Source organism: Crocodylus siamensis, chromosome 1 (genome assembly GCF_052110815.1).
Source record: "Crocodylus siamensis isolate JL-2025a chromosome 1, ASM5211081v1, whole genome shotgun sequence".
Taxonomy (NCBI): domain Eukaryota; kingdom Metazoa; phylum Chordata; order Crocodylia; family Crocodylidae; genus Crocodylus; species Crocodylus siamensis.
The window spans coordinates 11109869-11128865 of NC_143395.1; the positions used below are offsets into that span (position 1 = coordinate 11109869).

Sequence of the window (18997 nt, forward strand, 5' to 3'; positions counted from 1 at the left end):
CATGAGGGATATGTGTCCCCCTGGATTTGTGCACAGGGTGAGGGTGGGCGGCCTGCTGCGAGCTCTGGACCAGGGCCTGCGCCAGGCAGGCTCAGCTGTGTGGGGTGGGCAGTGGCAATACTGGGAGGGGTGGCTATGGGGACAGTTGGGGTGGCTATAGCCCCCAGTGCACTCCTAGCACCGCGTCCTGCTTGGGGTACTCTGCTCTGCTGACTTTCCCTCCGGAGCCCTGCTCTGGCCATGCTCACCCCGCAGCAGGAAGACTCCTGAGGGTAAGGCAGTAGAGCAGAGTGCCCTTAGCAGGGGTGGCACTCGGGAGGTTTGGGGGGGCTGTAGCCACCCCTCCCAGCACTGCCTCTGCTGCCCGCCCTGCACAACTGAGTGTGCCTGGTGCCCACCTGCTCCAAGTCCAGCCCTGGCCCAACCCCTCTGCTGGGAAAAGACTGGCACAGCCCATGGCCCTGAGCCTGCAGTGAGCATCCCACCCTCATCCCATGCACAAATCTGGGGGTGGGGAATATGCCCACCGTGCCTTCCCCTGGGGGTACATGCAGTGTTGGGGACCTGCCTTCCCTCTTCACCTCTGCCCCTGCGCCCCCTGGTCGAGTTGCCTATGGCTCCTTCCCTCTTCTGGCTCTGGGGTTGCATTCACTGCCTTGGCTGGGCAGTGTGTGCCCCTGCCCCACTCCCTCCCTCACCATGGGGACCTGGATCTGCCCTCCATGCCTCTTCCCTCCCCCATGCGCCCCCCCCACACTTACTTACCAACTGGATGCTGCTTTCCAAGCTGCCCAGCTGTTCTGCTGTAAATCAGCTATTGGATTGGCATCAGCCGATATGGCTGGCTAATAATTAGCTATTGCTATTGGCCAAGAAAATCTTTATCGGTGCACCCCTATTTATAACCAGAGTTTGTAAACTGAGAATGGTGCTAGGATCCATCCCTATGTACTGTTAATCACATAGCAGCAGTTGCCAAGTTGGTTTTGTCTAGGTATGGGATTACAATTTTATTTCTTTTGAATCCAGACTCTGGTACTGTTGTCCATGCATGTTTTACATCAGAATTAACTACTGCACTGCACTGTGCATAAGGATACACCTAAAAGTGGTTGAAGTTGTTTTGGAAAAATGCAGTGTCTCATTTAAGAGAAGTTTCAAGCCACGACTACGTGACACCACTGATATGACCTTCCTCTTGGTTTTGATGTGGAGTTTAAGGTGGCATTTCTGACCTATAAAGTCCTTTGCGAAACGCATCTTGCTTATTTGAAAGATCATTGCTTTTTCTGCAACATACTGCCTGGATGAGATTAACTGAGGAGTTTGAGCTAGAGTCCTTTTGATTAGAAAAATAAATAAGTTAATAGCAGAGTGGACTCCGTAAGGACTTGCTTCCTTTTCATTTTTCCACTTAATCTGCAGTAATCCAAACTTGCTGATGTTTTAGGGCATGCTTTAAGGCTTTAATTCAGACTTTTGAAAGGATAGGGTCACATAAAATGATTGTGAGAAATAAAGGTATAATTTTGGGCTTTGCTTTTATCTGCTTTTTCTGCAGGTGACATATGTCTAATTTTTCACAGGGCCAATGAGACCCAAGTGCTTTTTTAAATAGATTTTTCATAAATGAAAAATAAATGAACTTAGGTTATTTTTTTAAAAATCAGATACCATAAGAGGAGTAATAAACCTGTTATGTTTCTTTTTAAGTGCCAGCTCATCAAAAAAAGAGGGAAAATACGCTGTTTGATATCCATAGATCTCCTGCAAGAAGAAGCCATATCAGGTGAATATTACAATTTTTTTTTATAGGCAGAAGACATTTTATCCTGCATCACATTTATATTGTGAAATAAAAATAAAACCATTCTTGAACATATGTCAGAGTTCTACATGCACATTGGTATCAGGAATGTTTCAGGTATTTTAAAGGAGCAGCATATTTGCGTACTGTGGAAGTCTCTAATCAGTGCTTGTATTCATAGTTTCATAGTTGGTAGGGTTGGAAGGGACCTAAGTAGATCTTCTGGTCCGACCCCTGCCATGGGCAGGAATGGATGCTGGGATGAAATGACCCCGGCTGGGGGCTGTTTAGCCGCCTTTTGAAGACCCCCAGGGTAGGGGAAGCACCGCTTTCCTTGTAAGTTGGTTCCAGATCCTAGCTGCCCTGACTGTGAAGTAGTGCCTCGTGATATCAAGTCTGAATCTACTCTCAGTCAACTTTTGGCCGTTGTTCCTTGTTACCCCCCGGTAGTGCTTGGGGGAACAGGGACTCTCCCATTGCCTGCTGGTTCCCCTTGGCCAGTTTATTGGTGGCCACCAGATCCCCCCTCAGCCTTATTTTGTGGAGGCTGGACAGGTTCACGTCCCGCAGCTTCTCATAGAGCCTGCCCTGCTGCCCCCTAATCATGCGAGTGGCCCTCCTCTGGACCCTCTCGAGGCTGTCCACATCCCTCCTGAAGTGCGGCGCCCAGAACTGGATGCAGTACTCCAACCACGGCCTGACCAATGTCACACAGAGAAGGAGGATCACCTCCTTGGACCTGTTCGTGATGCATCTATGGATGCATGACAGAGTGCGGTTAGCCTTCCTGACCGCGCCCCCACATTGGCGGCCCATGTTCATCTTGGAATCAGTAGTGATTCCAAGATCCTTCTCTGCCTCTGCACTGACAAGAAGGGAGTTCCCCAGCCTGTAGGGATGCTGCTGGTTTTTTCTCCTCAGGTGCAACACCTTGCACTTGTCTGTGTTGAAACCTATTCTATTCTCGTCTGCCCACCTCTGTAACCTGTCGAGATCTAGTTGTAGCCTGCCCCTCTCTTCTAGCGTGCTCACTTCTCCCCACATCTTAGTGTCATCTGCGAACTTGAACAAGGTGCTTTTCACCCCCTCGTCCAAATCACCGATGATGATATTGAACAGTGTGGGCCTGAGGTTATTAATCTTTTACTTTCTGCGTGAAATCAGAACCAAAAGTTAGGTTTTGGAAAAATGAGGTTTAAAACTTGCAACCAGTAATATGGATTTTTAATATATTATTTTCTAAACAGAATGCCACCCAGCAGTGTTTACAGACTGCATAGAACAGTATGATCCCATTATACCAGTAGTGTCCAAGCTGTCGGCCCTGTGGGCTGGATGAATGGTATGGACTTGGTCTGTGACCCAATCTGATCTGGGGACTCAGCCATGTGTCTGGTTTGACTCAGTGTAGAGGACCATGTCATTTTGCCTGTGGAGCTTGGAAATTTGGTGGTGGGGGAGTGGTGGCAGAGTTAATTGGCAGTGCTTCCCCATTCCCAAATGTCTGGACCTAAGGGGAGCTCAGCAGGCTGGATTTGGGCCATGAGGTTGAGCACTCCTGCTTCATATTGTTGAAGTGAAATTTGTGTAGGAACAAATTGTAAATCAAATTGAAATCTTCTGTTTTTTGTTGCCCAAGCTAATTGGAGAGTAAAGAGTAAAACTGCATGGATATGGAAGAAATAAAATTCTCAGAATTTACAGTTCTAATAATTTATTTTTGTATCAGTTTTCCTAAACTTATTCTAAGAGGTTGTCAGTTAATTTCAGCTAAATTATTATATCTGTATAGATGCTTTCCACTTGTGAGAAACGAGGACAACTTAGTAGCATTGTATGTTTAAGCCAGAGTCCTCTTTAAAATAATTTTGGCTATTCTAGCTGTGACACCAATGACATAGGCCTCTTGGTTTTGATATGGAGTTTAAGGTGGTAGTTCTGACTTAAGATCCATGTCCCATTGAACTTTTTATCATCCAGCTGTAAGTTTGGAATCTAAGACACCAGTTGCTCCTTCCCTCCAGCTTTATCTGGCTTAATTTGGTTCGCCATTTTATCCTATTTTCTCAGGATATTCTATCCTCTCTCCACAAAAAAACAAAAACAAACCCTGATATCCCAGTGACGTACTTTTATATCTGAATATTTTTGGGTGGTTATGTATTTTGAGCTGGTTGGGTTTCTATCTTTGTCTTGGCAAAAACAGCTGAACAGATGTAGATTACTGCATTTATAAACACGATAGAATACCATATATCCACTAAAAATCCTTGAGAATTGCATCTCTCTACTGACATGAGCCAGCTCCTGTTCCTACATGGAAATGGAAATGAAACAATTTTTCTTTGTAGCTTAAATTCAAACCGTGTATATCTACGTGGGTGCGTGTGGACATAACATGTTGTAGGTTGTTTCTTGATATTTTGAAAAAGATACTCCAGAGTACAGAATACTGTATTTGAACTAAGGTGAGTAATTAAATTGTATGGATTTTGGACAGTAATATTATTTATTTTACTTTAGTTCAGAATTTGTAAGTCTAATATGAATACTTTGTAAAAATATTTTTACTATTCTCTATCAACTGAGTTTTGAAAAGGAAACTGACTGTAACTTTATAAAAACTCTAGAATTTAAAAGGGAGGGATAAGAAGAGAGGTACCAAATTAGATGAGCTGTTGATGTTTTTGTTCTGTTAAAGCTGTGTGATAGCTTGATGTTATGTCAGATGACAGTTTCACTAAAGAACTCAAGCACTAAGATGTTCACTTTTCCGTTGTGGCGATGTGGAATAAACCATATGTTTCCTAGGGCTCTTCTAACTTAGAAATGTTCAAATTAGAATCAGACATCTCTGGAACAACATAAGGAAACAAAAGTTTCCCTTGCACAATGTTTTGATATGTTAGCTGTCTTCTAGACTTCAGCAGTTTTGTTATGTATGTGCTTCTTTCTTGGTTTTAACATTAGGGAAAAGATCAGAACGTGCTGTTCCACAGTGAAATATGCTACGTTTTATATGTTTGTTTTGCTGTTTAACTAGGAGAAAGAAACATGCCATTCATAGCAGCGATACAACCTCTTCAGATGAAGAACGCTTTGAAAGGAGAAAATCTAAAAGTATGGCCAGAGCAAGAAACAGGTATCAAAAGTTTCTGAGTCTTTGGGAGGGCATGTTTATATTGCCTGGTTAGGAATAATCAGAATTATGGAGTGAATTTTTTTTGACTCTGTTGGAAAAGTTAGCTTTTACCTTTGGGACTCTTGTAAACTTGACTTAGAAAACAGCAGCGCAGAGGGACTTCTTTATATATAAATGTAGTGTATATGTATATAATGAATCGGTCACTAATAGTGTAGATAACATAATTTAAATGAAATACATTATAAAATTATTTAAACAAAATAAAGGTCTAAGTAACACTTAAAAATATATACCAATTAAAATGGATACTTCAGTTGTATTTTAACACCACATGCAGTGGCAAGACATTGGTAGTGCTTCATTCCTCTGCTTTATCTGTGTTTGGTTAAGGTGTTTTTGACATTTTGGGGCAAAGTTTTGAGAAAAGGTTAGCTCAGGGGTGATCAATATAGGAATCTAGCTTGGTGGGTCTGGAAATTTGGTGGCGAGGAGCAGTGGCAGTGCTTGTCACTGCTCCTGGATTGTCAGGCTAGGCCTCTCTGGGTCTGCTGTCTGGTATTTGTTGGTCAGCTGTGTTCTTTCTCTTTACTTGGTCACAGCTCCTTAAAATGTCCCCCTATCCCAATCCCAGTAAAAAAAAAAAAAAAAAAAAAATGTAGTTCTAAGCACTCCCCCCTCCCTATTGCAAGGCATGCTGAGCTGGTTGTTCACTCCCACTCTCAGGTATCAGTGCCATGGCACTTCACAACTGTGACATTTTTTAAATGGTTCACTTGCTCTGTGTGTCCACACCCTGTTACAGAGCTGGTTTCCAAATAATTACTTTAATGTTGTTCTGACAGTTTCAGCAGCCATTAATCGCTGTGTTACTCGCTTGTAATTCTTGTATTGCTGGCTAAATTGATATTATTTGTATGCTTGCTTTCTGTCAAATAGATGTCTTCCTTTGAACTTCAGAGCAGAAGACTTAGCCAGTGGAATCCTACGAGAACGAGTGAAAGTTGGTGCAAGTTTGGCAGATGTAGATCCTATGATTGTTGACAGATCGGTAGGTTCTAGTCAGACTTCTTTGGTAGTCGCACCTTTGAAGTAGAGAATCAGTAAAGTTTTAAGTGAATGCAGAATTATTCTTGATTCACTATCCTTACCTTGTACTTTGTTCAGCACTTTTGAGCTACTTTTCATCTTTTTACATCTAGTTTAATACACCATAAGTGTGGGGAGGGGAAGGGGTGAAAGAACTTCTCAAAGTATAGTTTTCCGTTGCTGGTTAAATCTAAAAATTGCCCTGGTAGAAGTCTGTGAGCTCTTATTTGGATACTTGTGATTTATAGCCTTCTATAATTAAACAGATACGCAATTTTTCAATATTAAAAGTTATATTGTGGAAAGTTGCTGCCTTACGTATTTTGTTTTTTTAGGTACGTTTTGATAGTATAGGTGGATTGAGTCATCATATTCACGCCCTAAAGGAAATGGTAGTGTTTCCTCTTCTCTATCCTGAAATCTTTGAAAAATTCAAAATTCAGCCACCAAGGTAGGTGGTTTTATTATTCTTGCTATTTTTAGTTTCATTTTATCCTCAAGAATACTTGAGAAGAAAATGCATAGAAGATCAGTCCTTTCCCTGAAGAGTAAATAAATTGATGGACAAACGAGGGAGGCATAATAAACACTGTTTTAATAGGCAAGTTAAAGACAGGGATTGTAGAATTTAACCCCTTAACTTGTGGGAGGGAGGTACACCTGTTTGTGGAGCGATGATTCTATTTTAACTTTGCTATAGAAGTTAGGGTTGGAGCATCACAAATTTTATTTTAGAAGAGTGTTTCAGTCCTAAGGAGGATCATAATGACATGGAAGAAAGAAGATAAAAAGTTATTGAATGTTTGTCAGCAGGGTTGAGGTGACATTGAAAGAGACTGGCTTAGAGAATTTAAGCTGGCGAGACTGTATATGATACAGGGCCTTGATACAAGGACGGATTTGGTGCCCAGGGGAATAAAAAGTCTGAAATGATTCCTCAGGCATGACAGGGTTGAAGCAATGAGAGAGAAATTAATTTGGCAATAGGATATGGAGGGGGACAAATTTGCTAATTTTGTTTGGGGATTTGGTTAAATCAGCACAGATCTCTTGATATGGAAGGATTCTCTTGAGTGGGGGAAGGAGGGGCAGGGGGGAAAGGAGGAAAATTTCTTAATTTAGGTGGCATCCAAAGAATATCTGACATAGGAAAGACTTTTAGATTAACTGGTTTGGTGGAAAAACTGGGTAGGATATACTAGATTGAAATAAACCAAAACACTTAGATAGTGTGACACAGGATTGTGAGCAAGATGGACCTGTGGTCTGACCCAGTAAATGGAAGTTCTTATGTTTTTCTGTAAGGAGAACTTAGTTGACAACATTGTTATTCTTAAAAGATAGGGCAGAATCTACAGCTGTATCCTTCTTCTTATGCTAACAATAGTAAAAGCTTACTTGTAAAGAAAGAAGAGAACACAAACATGAACAAAGGACATGTTTACTTCATAGAAAAGCTACAAAAAATCGGATTCACTTGAAAAGAATGTTAAAGCTCTTTGTTAAACCAGACTTAAAATTTTTCATTCTTTTGTTGTTGTCTTACATTTCGAAGTATTTGAGTTTGACAGCAACCCTAAAGTCAAATTGAATATCATTTTTTTTTTTAATCGAATCAAACTTTTAAGTAACTTTTGCATTTTGTTTTTAATTCTTAATGGATAAGTATTTTTATTGGACCTTTGTAATTTGGGGATTTGAAAGAGTTATTTTATGAAAGCAGCATTTTAAGAACATACTTCTCTTTAAAAAAACAGACAACCAAAAGATTAACTCAATTCTTTCTAGTGATTCAATATTTGTTGAAGGAATTTACCAAAAGTAAAACCACCCCTAGTATGCTCCTGTCCCTTCCTAAAGCAAAGGTATAGAATTTGAAAGGATGACATAAGCTGGATTTATCCTGTTGTGAAAAGCATATGTGCATGGGTGGATACAAAAATAACACAAATTTGAAGCTAGCACAAAAATTACAACAGTGTGTAAGACTCAGCTGAACAGGATTGTTTCATTTCTTCTTAGTTTAGCTAGATCCTGTAAAATCTTTGAGATCTCTAAATAAAATTTCTTGTGGAGTTTTCCAATATATGTAAAATAAGTTTGACTGTAATATTAATCCATTTATCTTCAGGGGCTGTTTGTTCTATGGTCCTCCTGGAACAGGTAAAACATTGGTAGCTAGAGCTCTAGCTAATGAATGCAGCCAAGGAGACAAAAAGGTGGCTTTCTTTATGAGGAAAGGAGCTGACTGTCTGAGCAAGTGGGTTGGAGAATCTGAACGTCAGCTTCGTCTCCTTTTTGATCAGGTTAGAAGAAAATGTTCACCTACTTCTCGTACATCTTGTTTATAAAATGTTTTTCATTGTAGTGCTATTCCTTGTGCCAGAATTATTTGCAACTAAAAAGAACCTTGCAGAAGTTATGTCGTAGTGGCTGCATGTACACAGGACGCTGATTGTGCAGTCATTTAGTATTTTTTTTTAAACAAGTACTAAATGGCTGCACAGTAACCAGAGTTACTGCACGGTAGTGTCACCAAGTGGCTTTTAGGCAATACTGACTGCTCAGTAGCTTATTACTACTGCACGTCATGCGGTGCTACTGCACAGTCGTAATGAGCTACTGAGTGGCCAGGAGAGGAAATTGCTAGCAGTTTAAAGTTAGAAGAAAAAGTAGAGGAAATACTAGTGAAATTATTTTACATTTTATCTAAGAACAAACAGGTTCTATTTGAAAAACAAATGAGATGAGCATTTGCTAAAGAACTCTTTGAATCATTGAGGTGGTACTTGGCTAACGCATTGAAATACAGCTGTAAAAAGAGAACAATTTAGGATTATATCTTGGTGTGTGTATACCTCATGTATTTTAGTATGATCACTGTTTTACTCATTTGGGTTGGGAGAATGATGGCAATGAGAGATTCAGGTGAATTGTGAAATCCCATCTCTTTGCACTAATGTAGATTTCAGATGCTAAAATTTTCCCTTTAAAACAGAAATCTCATCCAGGGTGATGCAGTCCTTTTAAGGGTGTTACGTAATATTAGCAGCATTACATGTGCAAACACTACCACACGATTCACAAGATAAACTCAAATTTAAAATAGGACGCCGTAGTGTCAAAAATATTCTGATCTGTTGTGTTCTTTCTAAGTTCCTTGCAATAAAACTGCTCCATTTTTCTGTAGTTAAGAAATGTGTGAAAGTTGAGTTGACTCTTCTGAGGGGTGCCTGGGGTCTAATGAGGGCTGCCTTGAGTTTAAAAAGGGTGAGAACCACTGGAAAAAATTAAACAAACATAATAGGAAAGAAGTGATGTTTTCTATAAGAGGACAAAGACTTGTGATTACTTACTGTTTTACAGGAAAGGCTATAAGGTAGGAGAGAGTGTAGCTGGTGATGAAAAAATGCTATTGGAAAATAAGAAAGTACATTTTTATTTAATGGGCTGCAAAACAAAAGAAATGTGTATTTTGCTTCTGTATATAAGCTTAAAGAGCTCTTAACATTCTCTGCTTGTATTTTATATTAGAAATTTCAGATCTCATATTAAAACCTTTTGTGCTTGGTAGATGTGTCAATCTAGAGAGAAATGAGGATCCTGAGATATCATAGCGAGGTGAAAGCTATGGTCTCCCAGGCCCAGATGGTGGAATTAAGTGACCATAGTTCTTATTTTTTATTTCTCTCAGTAGTTAAACTGAGATGCAGAACTCCTAACCCTTCTCTGAAGTGAAGGCATGTTCCTACTCTTCCAAAGTTCACCGTATTTCTCTAGCAAAAGAGAAATCTGGATGTTAAAGATGGGATTTTTGAACATGTTCAACATCGGCACAACTCTGTTTTCATATTTAGGCAAATACTAAGATTTTCTGTTTTTATTTTATGCACGAAATAATTTACAGAGAAACCAAATATTGGAGGCTATCTTTATGAATCCTAAAAGAGCCTTAAATGTAAAAATAATGTTTGTTTTCCCCTTGCTTTGCAGTAGTAAGTAAAGCTGGTATACCTTTTTTGTAAAGGTAGAGCTCTGCTATCACTCAGTCATGTTGTCCATACTTTTTCCCAAATGGAAACTATTATAGAAAGAGGATAATGTTACTTTAGAACAAAATAAACCCAACAGTAAGTTCCCAAATAACAAAAAAGTTTACGCTTATGTAATAATTGAGAAGTAATCTAGCATCAGATGAGTTAATATAGGTAATTCAACTTCAAATACCTGAGATATTGGAAATGAACTCCGAGCATAACGTAAGAAAATGGTTTGTGATATTAATACAAGTAGCTTTTATGTATGTCTGAGAACTGTATATATTACAGGTTATGAAAGAACAGTGAGTCTGGAGATCATTTTCCCATCTCTTGGAAGTAAATTTTACTTTTCAGTTTCCTCTTTTTATTCATTCCTCTAATATTTTTGCTGTGTTATTTTTCTTTGAGTACTTGAAGTTTTTTGTTTTTTTTTCATGTTCGATTAAAAAAAAAAGAAAAAGAAGAAAAAGTTTTAAAATATGGTTAGTTGGGATTGGTGAAACATTGACATGGGCCTCAAGTTGTATATTAATGCCTTCCTGGCATCACTTGCTCAAATGCCAGAACAACTGAGGCACTGTTTAAGCAGACTTCCTTAAGCAAAGGCAAATGTAGGATGGTTGTTAGATCATTAAAATAACACCTTAGTTTATAGGATCATAGGAAAAAAGGGCTGGAAGGGACCTAATGAGGTCATCTAGTTCAGCCCCTCTGCTCAAGGTGGGATCATTCCTGACTAAACCATCCCAGCCAAGTGTCCATCTAACCTGCTCTTGAAAACTATTAGGGGTGGAGATTCCACAACTTTTCCTGGTAGCTGTTAAACTTTTAGATTTATTCTCAGGACTGGGTTTAACAAAGGCATCCTAGAACAAGCTATTGCGTTCAGAATGTGAAAGGATTCATAGTGCACGGAGTAAAAATGCTCTTAGCTATTGCAGAAGAACTATGAATAAACAGCTACTACTTTTTTTTTTTCTTCTCCATACTAGGCATACTTGATGAGGCCCTCTATAATATTTTTTGATGAAATAGATGGGTTGGCCCCAGTTCGGTCTAGTAGACAAGACCAGATTCACAGGTAACATTTTTAAATGTATTTCAGAGGGGTAAGCTTTTATCTTGGTAAACTTAAAGTAGCACATTAGATGTATTTAAATTAAGATTGGGTGCAAGATCCTCATTTCCTGGTCTGCCTCCCTCCTTTATACCAAAGAGGCCAGAGTCATGTAAAAGGGCCTTAAGTCCTTTTTATGACTAAACAAGGATTCCCCTAGCAGGTAAAATACAGAATGCTGCCTTCTCAAGACCTTGGGAATGTGGGTGCATGTGGCTGCAACAGAGGAAACTCTGAACATTGCTTTGGTCTCTAGGCAGTGGCCCAGGCAGCATGTCCGAACTTAAGCCCCTTTTACATGTAACATTTATGCCACGACATGGGAGTTAATTGCTGGTTTGTATGGAGCCTTAAATTGAATGTGTGGCCTAGTTGACAATCAGCTGGTTGCTTGATCAGGCTGGGGTTTGTATCTGGGGTCTGGAACTTTTCTTGTGTCACTGCAGCTTCTTCCTCCCCTCTCAAGCAAGTATTGCCTTCCCCCAAAAGTGCACAAACAATTTATATAGCGGCGAGTGGAAGAGGCCTGTAGGGATCTTCAGTCAGTAGCTTCCCAAACTCAGTTTCTCCAAAACTGTAAAGATCCTTGAATCTGCCAGTTCTTTTGGGGTCATGCAACTTGCAAGTTTACTTAGATTACATGGGTAAAGGCTCTGAGAATTAAAGATGTCAGTAACAATATGAAGTGTTCATTGTGTAACTTTTAGAGTAACAGTAAGAAAAAAAGAATGGTTTAAAATGTTCTCAATGGATTGTTTGCAAACTTTCTTCTAGTTCTATAGTGTCTACCTTACTTGCCCTCATGGATGGACTGGATAATAGAGGAGAAATAGTTGTAATTGGTGCTACAAACAGACTTGATTCTATAGACCCTGCACTCAGGAGACCTGGTCGCTTTGACAGGGAATTTCTTTTCAACCTGCCTGATCAAAAGGTAAAAATTACAAAAGGTGTATAAGAAAATTTTTAGATCTAAGTAAGTATGCATCTGCAAGCCTCATATTCAGAAATGGATCTTTTGACAAAATAATATTTGATTTATTTTCATTAAATGTAACAATTTGTATTTATTTAAAATTTGGAAACTGGATTATTTTAGACATCTCTAGGACACTGTCTTTAAAAAAAAAAATTAACTATAAAGCCCATTTAAAGGTTAAAAATACTAGGTATTCAAATAAAAAAGGTCACTTAGTGGCTTTCTGAAAGACATGTGCATTTCATTATCTACTGATACAACACAGGTAACTAATATTACTGAAACTTCTCCAAAACAATTTACCAGCAACAAATCACTAGAATCTTCAGTCCTGTTACCTCAGGTTTGCAAAAGACTGTGTCTAAGCGAGCTGTAGGAAAAAAGTGTGTGTTTGAGTTCAGTTGAGACTGCCTGTAAGAAAATTCATCAGAGAACAAAACATTTAGCTTAAGAAGTATTGATGTTGTACAGTATATAGGACATTCTTTCTTTAAAATCCTTTGCTATTTGTAGTGGTTATTTCTGGAGGTGCACCAGTGCATTAGTCCATATTGTATCAACACTGATAAAAGGAAAATTGACATTATTGGCAATTGGCTTTTTTGGCTGATATGGCTGATTTTTAATGTCGCCAATAAATGCCATGTTTGAGTGGGCAGTGGCAGGCCACCAACAGCCTGGGCACAGATGCGGGGGAAGCTGACCCCCTCCTCTCTGTGCCCCCTGGACCAGCCACTTGTGGCTCCTTCCCATGTCCTGCCCCCACTCTGGCTGGGTAATGGCAGCCCCAGCCCCGCTCCTCCCTCACCATAACAGCCTTGATCTGCGTCTCCGCATGTCTTCAATCCCCCTGCCTTTTGCTCCCCAGTAGACTTACCAGCTGGAAGCTGCTCTGCAGGTTGCTGGGCTGTGTGTTGACAATTGGATAGGTATCAGCTGATGTGGCTTGTTAATAATCAGCCATTGCTATCAGCTCAAAAAATCATTATCGGTGTACCCCTAGTTATTTCACTCATTTTAACAGAAATATGAAGCTTAAAACAAAAGTCAGAATGGTTGGGGGCAAATGATTTTTCTGGAGTTTGCTAATCTGTATTAGAAAGGAATTTTTAAAATTGTCTTTAACCGCTGTTTAATTTTTCACTAAGCACATCTAAGAGTGCTTCAAAGTAGCATTAATAATTAAATGATCACTGAGTAGATAGTTTTCAAAAACTGCTAGTCCCCTTCTCCCCCCCTTTTTTTTGTTTTCTTTTAGGTCTGTAGAAGTTTTGGGTTGGTAGCACCTACTCTGTTACAGTGTCCCAGCATGCTCCAGGTTATAACATCATTTCACAATAGTCACATTGGAGAGTGGAACTGGCCCAGGAAAAGATTCAGTTGAGGCCTCCATTTCTCACTTTTACAAAACCATCCAGTATACTTTTAGAAGCTGTAAAATGGGGGCTGTCCTGATCTTTCTATGGACTGGATATATTCTTCACTGAAGCCAAATGAGAATTCTGCTCTGAGTGGGGGGTGTCAAAAGGTAGCTGGAGCTAGTGACTCGAGACTTCTGAACTAAGTACAGACATTCTAAAAGCCCGAGCCTGAAGTGATTCGATCTTTGCAGGCTAGTTTAACCTGTGTATATTGAACCGATTTGCAAGTAAATAGACAATCAGTTGTGATTCTGGAAATGAAGCCATATGCCTACGGTGGCTCAGGCTAGAAGCTGGAGGGCGCTAGAGTGAGTCCTCCTTTCTGTTTGGCAACAGCTGCAATGGCTGGAGGGAAGCTGACCTGGGGGGCGGTGGGGGACATGGTCAGGCCCTGGCACTCTGCTGAGTATGATTAGGGAGGGATTTAAACCCCCACCCTGGCCTGCAGGGGCCCTAGCCAGGGTGTGCCTAGAAGCGGAAGTGGGAAGCAACCCTTGGCAGGTTTGTCCCCAAGTGGGGGGGCATGGCCAGATACCAGCCCAGGGCAGTGCCTCGGGCAAAGTGGGGACAGGGAGGGGGATTAAATTCCCCTGTCTTCCCTCTTGGGCACAGGCATGGGGATCTCAGCCAGGGTCTGCCCAGCTTTCTGCCCTGCTGGCCACTCGCACAACGGGGGGCATGGCCAGAGCCAGCTGTCATGGCCCAACCATCTGCCCTCCTTGTCCAGGGCTGGGACTGGAGCTGTGGGGCTGAGCTTGGCCAGCCCCACAGCTGCTGAGGTGCTGCTGAGGGAAGGCATGGAGGGGTCAGCCCAGGTTGGGCCATGGGGACAGGGCCCTTCCTAGCTCGTGGTGGGTCCATAACAGTCCAGCCTGGTGTGCATGGGTGGTGGCTGGCCAGGCAGCGGTGTGGAGATGATGCAGCTGTGGGCGGGTGCCTTGGCAGCCGGACTGGCCACGTGGGATGATGAGTCCTTTGTGCATGTGGCTGCCCAGGTCGGCTTGAAGGTGCTGGTGGGCCTAGAGCCTGGCAGCTACCTGAGGTGAGGTAGGGGCTTATGTGGCAGCTACAGACAGACAAGCAGGTACTGTGCAGGGTGTGCGGCGGTGGCTGTCGGCATATAAACCCTTGCGGTAGGCAGTTTCTGGGCCTGCTGGTGCCTCTGAGCGGGCCCTGGCAGCTGCAGGCACAAAAGACTTGTCCTGTGCAGCCAGTCATGCTGCCAAGGCATCCGCCTGCAGCTGCAGTGGCATCACCTCTGCGCCACTGCCTGGCCAGCCACTGCCCATGTGCACCATGCCAGGCTGCCATGGAGCTGCAGCCACCTGGTAAGGGCTGTGACCTGGCCCAAGCCAACCCTGCTATCCTCCTGCCTTGTCCAGGGGTGGTTACAGGTGCTGCTGAGGATGGGCATGGAGGGGCTGGTCGGGGCTGGGTCTGGCCATTGAGGGTAAGGCTTTCCCAGTTAGCTGTGGCTCCATGACAACTCAGCCTGGCCTGGGCACAGAGAGCCAGGAACAAAGCCACAGCCCAAGCTGCAGGCAGGTGGGAAGGGCCCTGCCACTGTAACCTGGCCCGGCCCAGCCCAGCCCAGGCTGGACCCTTTGCTCCTGCCCTCAGCAGTGCCCACGGGCCAGCCTAGCTCAGCTCCAGCCCTGGGCAAGGCAGGCACGTGGCAGTACCATGATGGCTGGTGTCTGGCCACACCCCTGCCCCTGTTGTTGGAGTGGTAAGTGGGGCTTGGACCCTGACGGGGGCTGCTGTGCCCCAGCCAGGCAGACTCCGGCTGTGGTCCCCTAGGGAGAGAAGGGAGGAAGGGGGAATAAACCCCCTACAAGTAGATGGCACAGCTCAGCACAGGGCTGCAAAGCATACTGGGATGCTGGGGAACTCTGATTTAGCTTAAACCAGGAAGGGGTCTGGGACAGAAGTTCCATAAACTGGTTTGACCTAAATCAATTAAGTCTGATACTATGTTCAAACAGGTTTATCTTAAACCAGTTTGGGCCATTTTGAAACTGGTTTTTATTCACTGAATTTCTGTTCTGTTACAGCTTTAAACCAGTTTCTGATCACTTAAAGTGATTTATGTGTAACTTCTGTCCTTAGGACTGGAGAATAATGAAGAAGTAAGCACTGGTGATTTAAGTGAGCAATTCAGCACCTGTTGTTGAAAGACAAAGAATATTATTTCAGTAATGCTGTCTGTAGGGTCTAGGTTTTGCAGACACATTTTACCTTTTGTGTTATTTTGAACGTTACTGTGGCAGAGCATAAGTTGTGCCTGCCACGTTAAGAGGTTTCAGCAGGCTGGAGAGCAGCTGGCAGGTGTGATCAGGCCCAATTAGACTGTCACATGACCATGGGGGGAGGCACCTGATTGGATGAGGGCTGGGCAGCCAGGGTATAAGCCTAGACCCTATGAGCTGAGCCAGCAACATGGTTCAGCCTGAGGAGAGCAGCTCCCAGAACACCTGGAGATTGGGGTAGGAACTATGGGGATGGAGGAGGTTCCTCCTGGTCCTGGGTAAGATCTGGAACTGCACCCTGCTGGGGGTAGATGGTGTGGTGGGGCTGCCTGTGGCTGGGCACTTCCCAGGAAATACGACACCTGAGCCTCCAGAGAAGGCAAGGATGGGGTGCCAGACAGCCTCAGCCTTCACTGGAGGGGAAAGGCTAGGGGTGTGCACCCTGACAGAAAAGCACAGGGCCCAGGTCCACTGGGTGGGGCTTGAGACAGTGGCCAAGGCTCACTGAGTGGGACCTTAGGCCCAAGGGGTATAAAGCCCAGGAGCTCAGTGAGGGGTGGAGTAGTGCAAGGCACCTGAGACCAAAGTGGCCTGGGTCCAAGCTCAGCCCTGTGCAGGGCAGTAAGCCTGATAACTAGGGGTAAGCCTGATAACTAGGGTAGAGTAGGGCCAGAGGTGCCTGAAGGTCTGCCTGGGCTCAGCAGGGCATAAGAATAGCCTGAAGGACTTCATGGAATAAGGCGGTATGAGTGCGGCCCAGAGCAGGGGCAGAATGAATGAAGCCCAGTACAGAGAGCAGAGTGAGGCCCCATATGAGGAATGAGTGAAAGAGTCAGAGACCAGCCCAGAAAGGGGTCCAGGAGAATGGTCAGCTGTATTAGAAGCCATCTGCAAGGCATGGGACACAGTATAGGGATGGTTTGGAGCCGTGTATTTGGCCCACTACACTAGGGCCACAGTTAGGGCAGCCTTCTGTATTGAACAATCTTTATGGCAACATCAAAGGTGGGCAGGGGGCAGGTCAATGATGTGAGCAGCCCGAGGGCAGAGCTTGTAGTGGCCCCCTTGTCACAATTACATTGCACAGTGAGATATACACTGTATTTGTCTTATTTAACTTTAGCACAAAATACTTCCTTTGTTTTAATAAAAAATTGACAGTGTCGCAACATTCTGGTCGAGAGTTTATGCACACAAATGAGAAACTCAGGCATGTGGTTCCCACTGCGGTTGTAACCTAGCCACAGTTGAATAATAAACTGCATTTTTTGTATAGGTTTATACAGAGTGGCCTCAGCTTCACTTAAGGCTTTTGGGGGTAAAGTGATGCAAACAAACAGCTATACATTTTTGAAATCTGCCCAGTAATAAAAAGTACATGTACAACAGGAATTGTTTTACTATATTTCCTTGCATGCAACACACTCCCAAATAATACATGCCTTGTTTTGGGACGATTGAATGAAGAAGAAATTTTTTTTCCTTGAAAATATCAAATAATTGAATATAACAAATCATAGAAAACATAAAACCTTTCAACAAATACTATAAAATACAGACAAAAACAAATGTTGGCTTTGCATGGACGTCAGGTGAGCTAGGTAGATGATTTTTACTGTATTTTATAGGTTGGAGGTTGAGATGCAGGGAGATTAAAGGGCTTGAGCTTTCTCCTAACACCAAATATGTGAAAGTTTTGAAAAAGCTGAATTAAAACAAGTATAGAATTGGTATTCCTAGTTCTTACTTCTGTACTAGGAGCTTTAAAAAATGACCAATCCCCACTCCCCCTGTTTAAAAATTTAAAAGTTTTGGGGAGAAGGGAATATATTATGTGACTACTGGAGGGGGTAGGGACACATAGTGTTTTCTGCTTTAACCAGAGTTCCCTGCTCTTGGACACAGGCTGCTGTGAATGAGCAGCAGCCAGGCCAGGGACAGACTGTCTGCTTTCTGATGTTGGCCATTGCAGCCAAATTGGGGTCAGGCCGCCTGCTCTTTGACATGGGCTGCTGTGAGTGAGCAAAAGCCTGGCTAGGGACAGGCTGTCTGCTTTTGGCATAGGCTAATATGAGCTAGCTACAGCTCCTTCTGGGGACAGACTCCCTGTAGCAGCCCTGCAGCATGGGTTTCCCAGGGGGGTATACCCAGGGCTAATGCCTACTCACCACCACCCCATGCCTTGGTTAGCAGGTAAATCATTGCTGTATTCTCTCATATTATGCGCACACCAATTTCCAGCAGCTTAGTTTTGGAAAAAAAGGTGTGTGTTGTATGTGAGAATACAGTATTTGTCCTGTGACTCCTTTCTTTGTTTTGAGTTTTTATATTCCCAGCTTTCCTGTTGGATTAATTTTATATTTAAGATTGAATTTAATATGTAGACTGGTAAAGTTTGATTCTGTTAGAAAGATTCAATTTGCATTGTAGTAAACCAATCTGCAAATAATAAATAACTTAGTAATGTATTAAATACCAAGCCATTTGATAATGGGAGCTGTTACTCATAATTGTAAGTGTTTCCATTAAAAATTTAGGATACATCAACTGGTGATGTTTCCTCTTAGAACAAGAAATATAGTGATAAATTTATATATACTAGTGTAGTAGAATTGATTTTTGTTTTTTTAATTTGTCTTCTCTATTATACTATAAAACTGTGACACATATGATGCATTTTATAAACTTAAAGCAACATTCTTCTTTTCCTTATGAGCATTTGATTTTTGAACTCTTGTAGCTATTCTAATGGCAGCTAATTTTGAAAATATAATTAGATGTTCATCTAAATAAGTAATGATTTAAAATAGTTTGTCTTTGGGTTCTGTTACTAATTCTGAATTGTGTATTTCTTTATCAGGCAAGAAAGCACATTTTACAAATTCATACCAGGGACTGGAACCCTAAATTGTCAGATCCTTTTTTAGGAGAACTAGCTGAAAAATGTGTTGGTAAGTGATACAAAATTAATTATTTCACTTTGTGCCTTTTCTTCCTATAAAACCATTTTTCCTTAGCTTTGGAAGTATGTTGAACACTTACTTCTGGATTTTTGAATATGCATTGGATTGGTTAATTTTTAAATTTGAATGAACTATTTCCTATTTCTAATGAGAAAAAAAAAAGGCTAACTTGTATCAGAGAAGTAATACA

General features: G+C 42.1%; 1 protein-coding gene across 2 annotated transcripts in view; it reads left to right on the top strand.

Annotated features, from left to right (window-relative positions):
* The window catches only part of ATAD2B (ATPase family AAA domain containing 2B), a 140693-nt gene that overhangs the window by 45617 nt on the left and 76079 nt on the right, over positions 1-18997 (top strand). For both annotated transcript variants that reach the window (XM_090031510.1, XM_090031517.1), the window contains exons 8-15: positions 1714-1789; positions 4851-4949; positions 5889-6000; positions 6374-6489; positions 8170-8344; positions 11071-11159; positions 11970-12129; positions 18705-18795. In XM_090031510.1, the coding sequence (XP_089887636.1) occupies positions 1714-1789; positions 4851-4949; positions 5889-6000; positions 6374-6489; positions 8170-8344; positions 11071-11159; positions 11970-12129; positions 18705-18795 (918 nt within the window). The remainder of the gene's footprint in view (positions 1-1713; positions 1790-4850; positions 4950-5888; positions 6001-6373; positions 6490-8169; positions 8345-11070; positions 11160-11969; positions 12130-18704; positions 18796-18997) is intronic.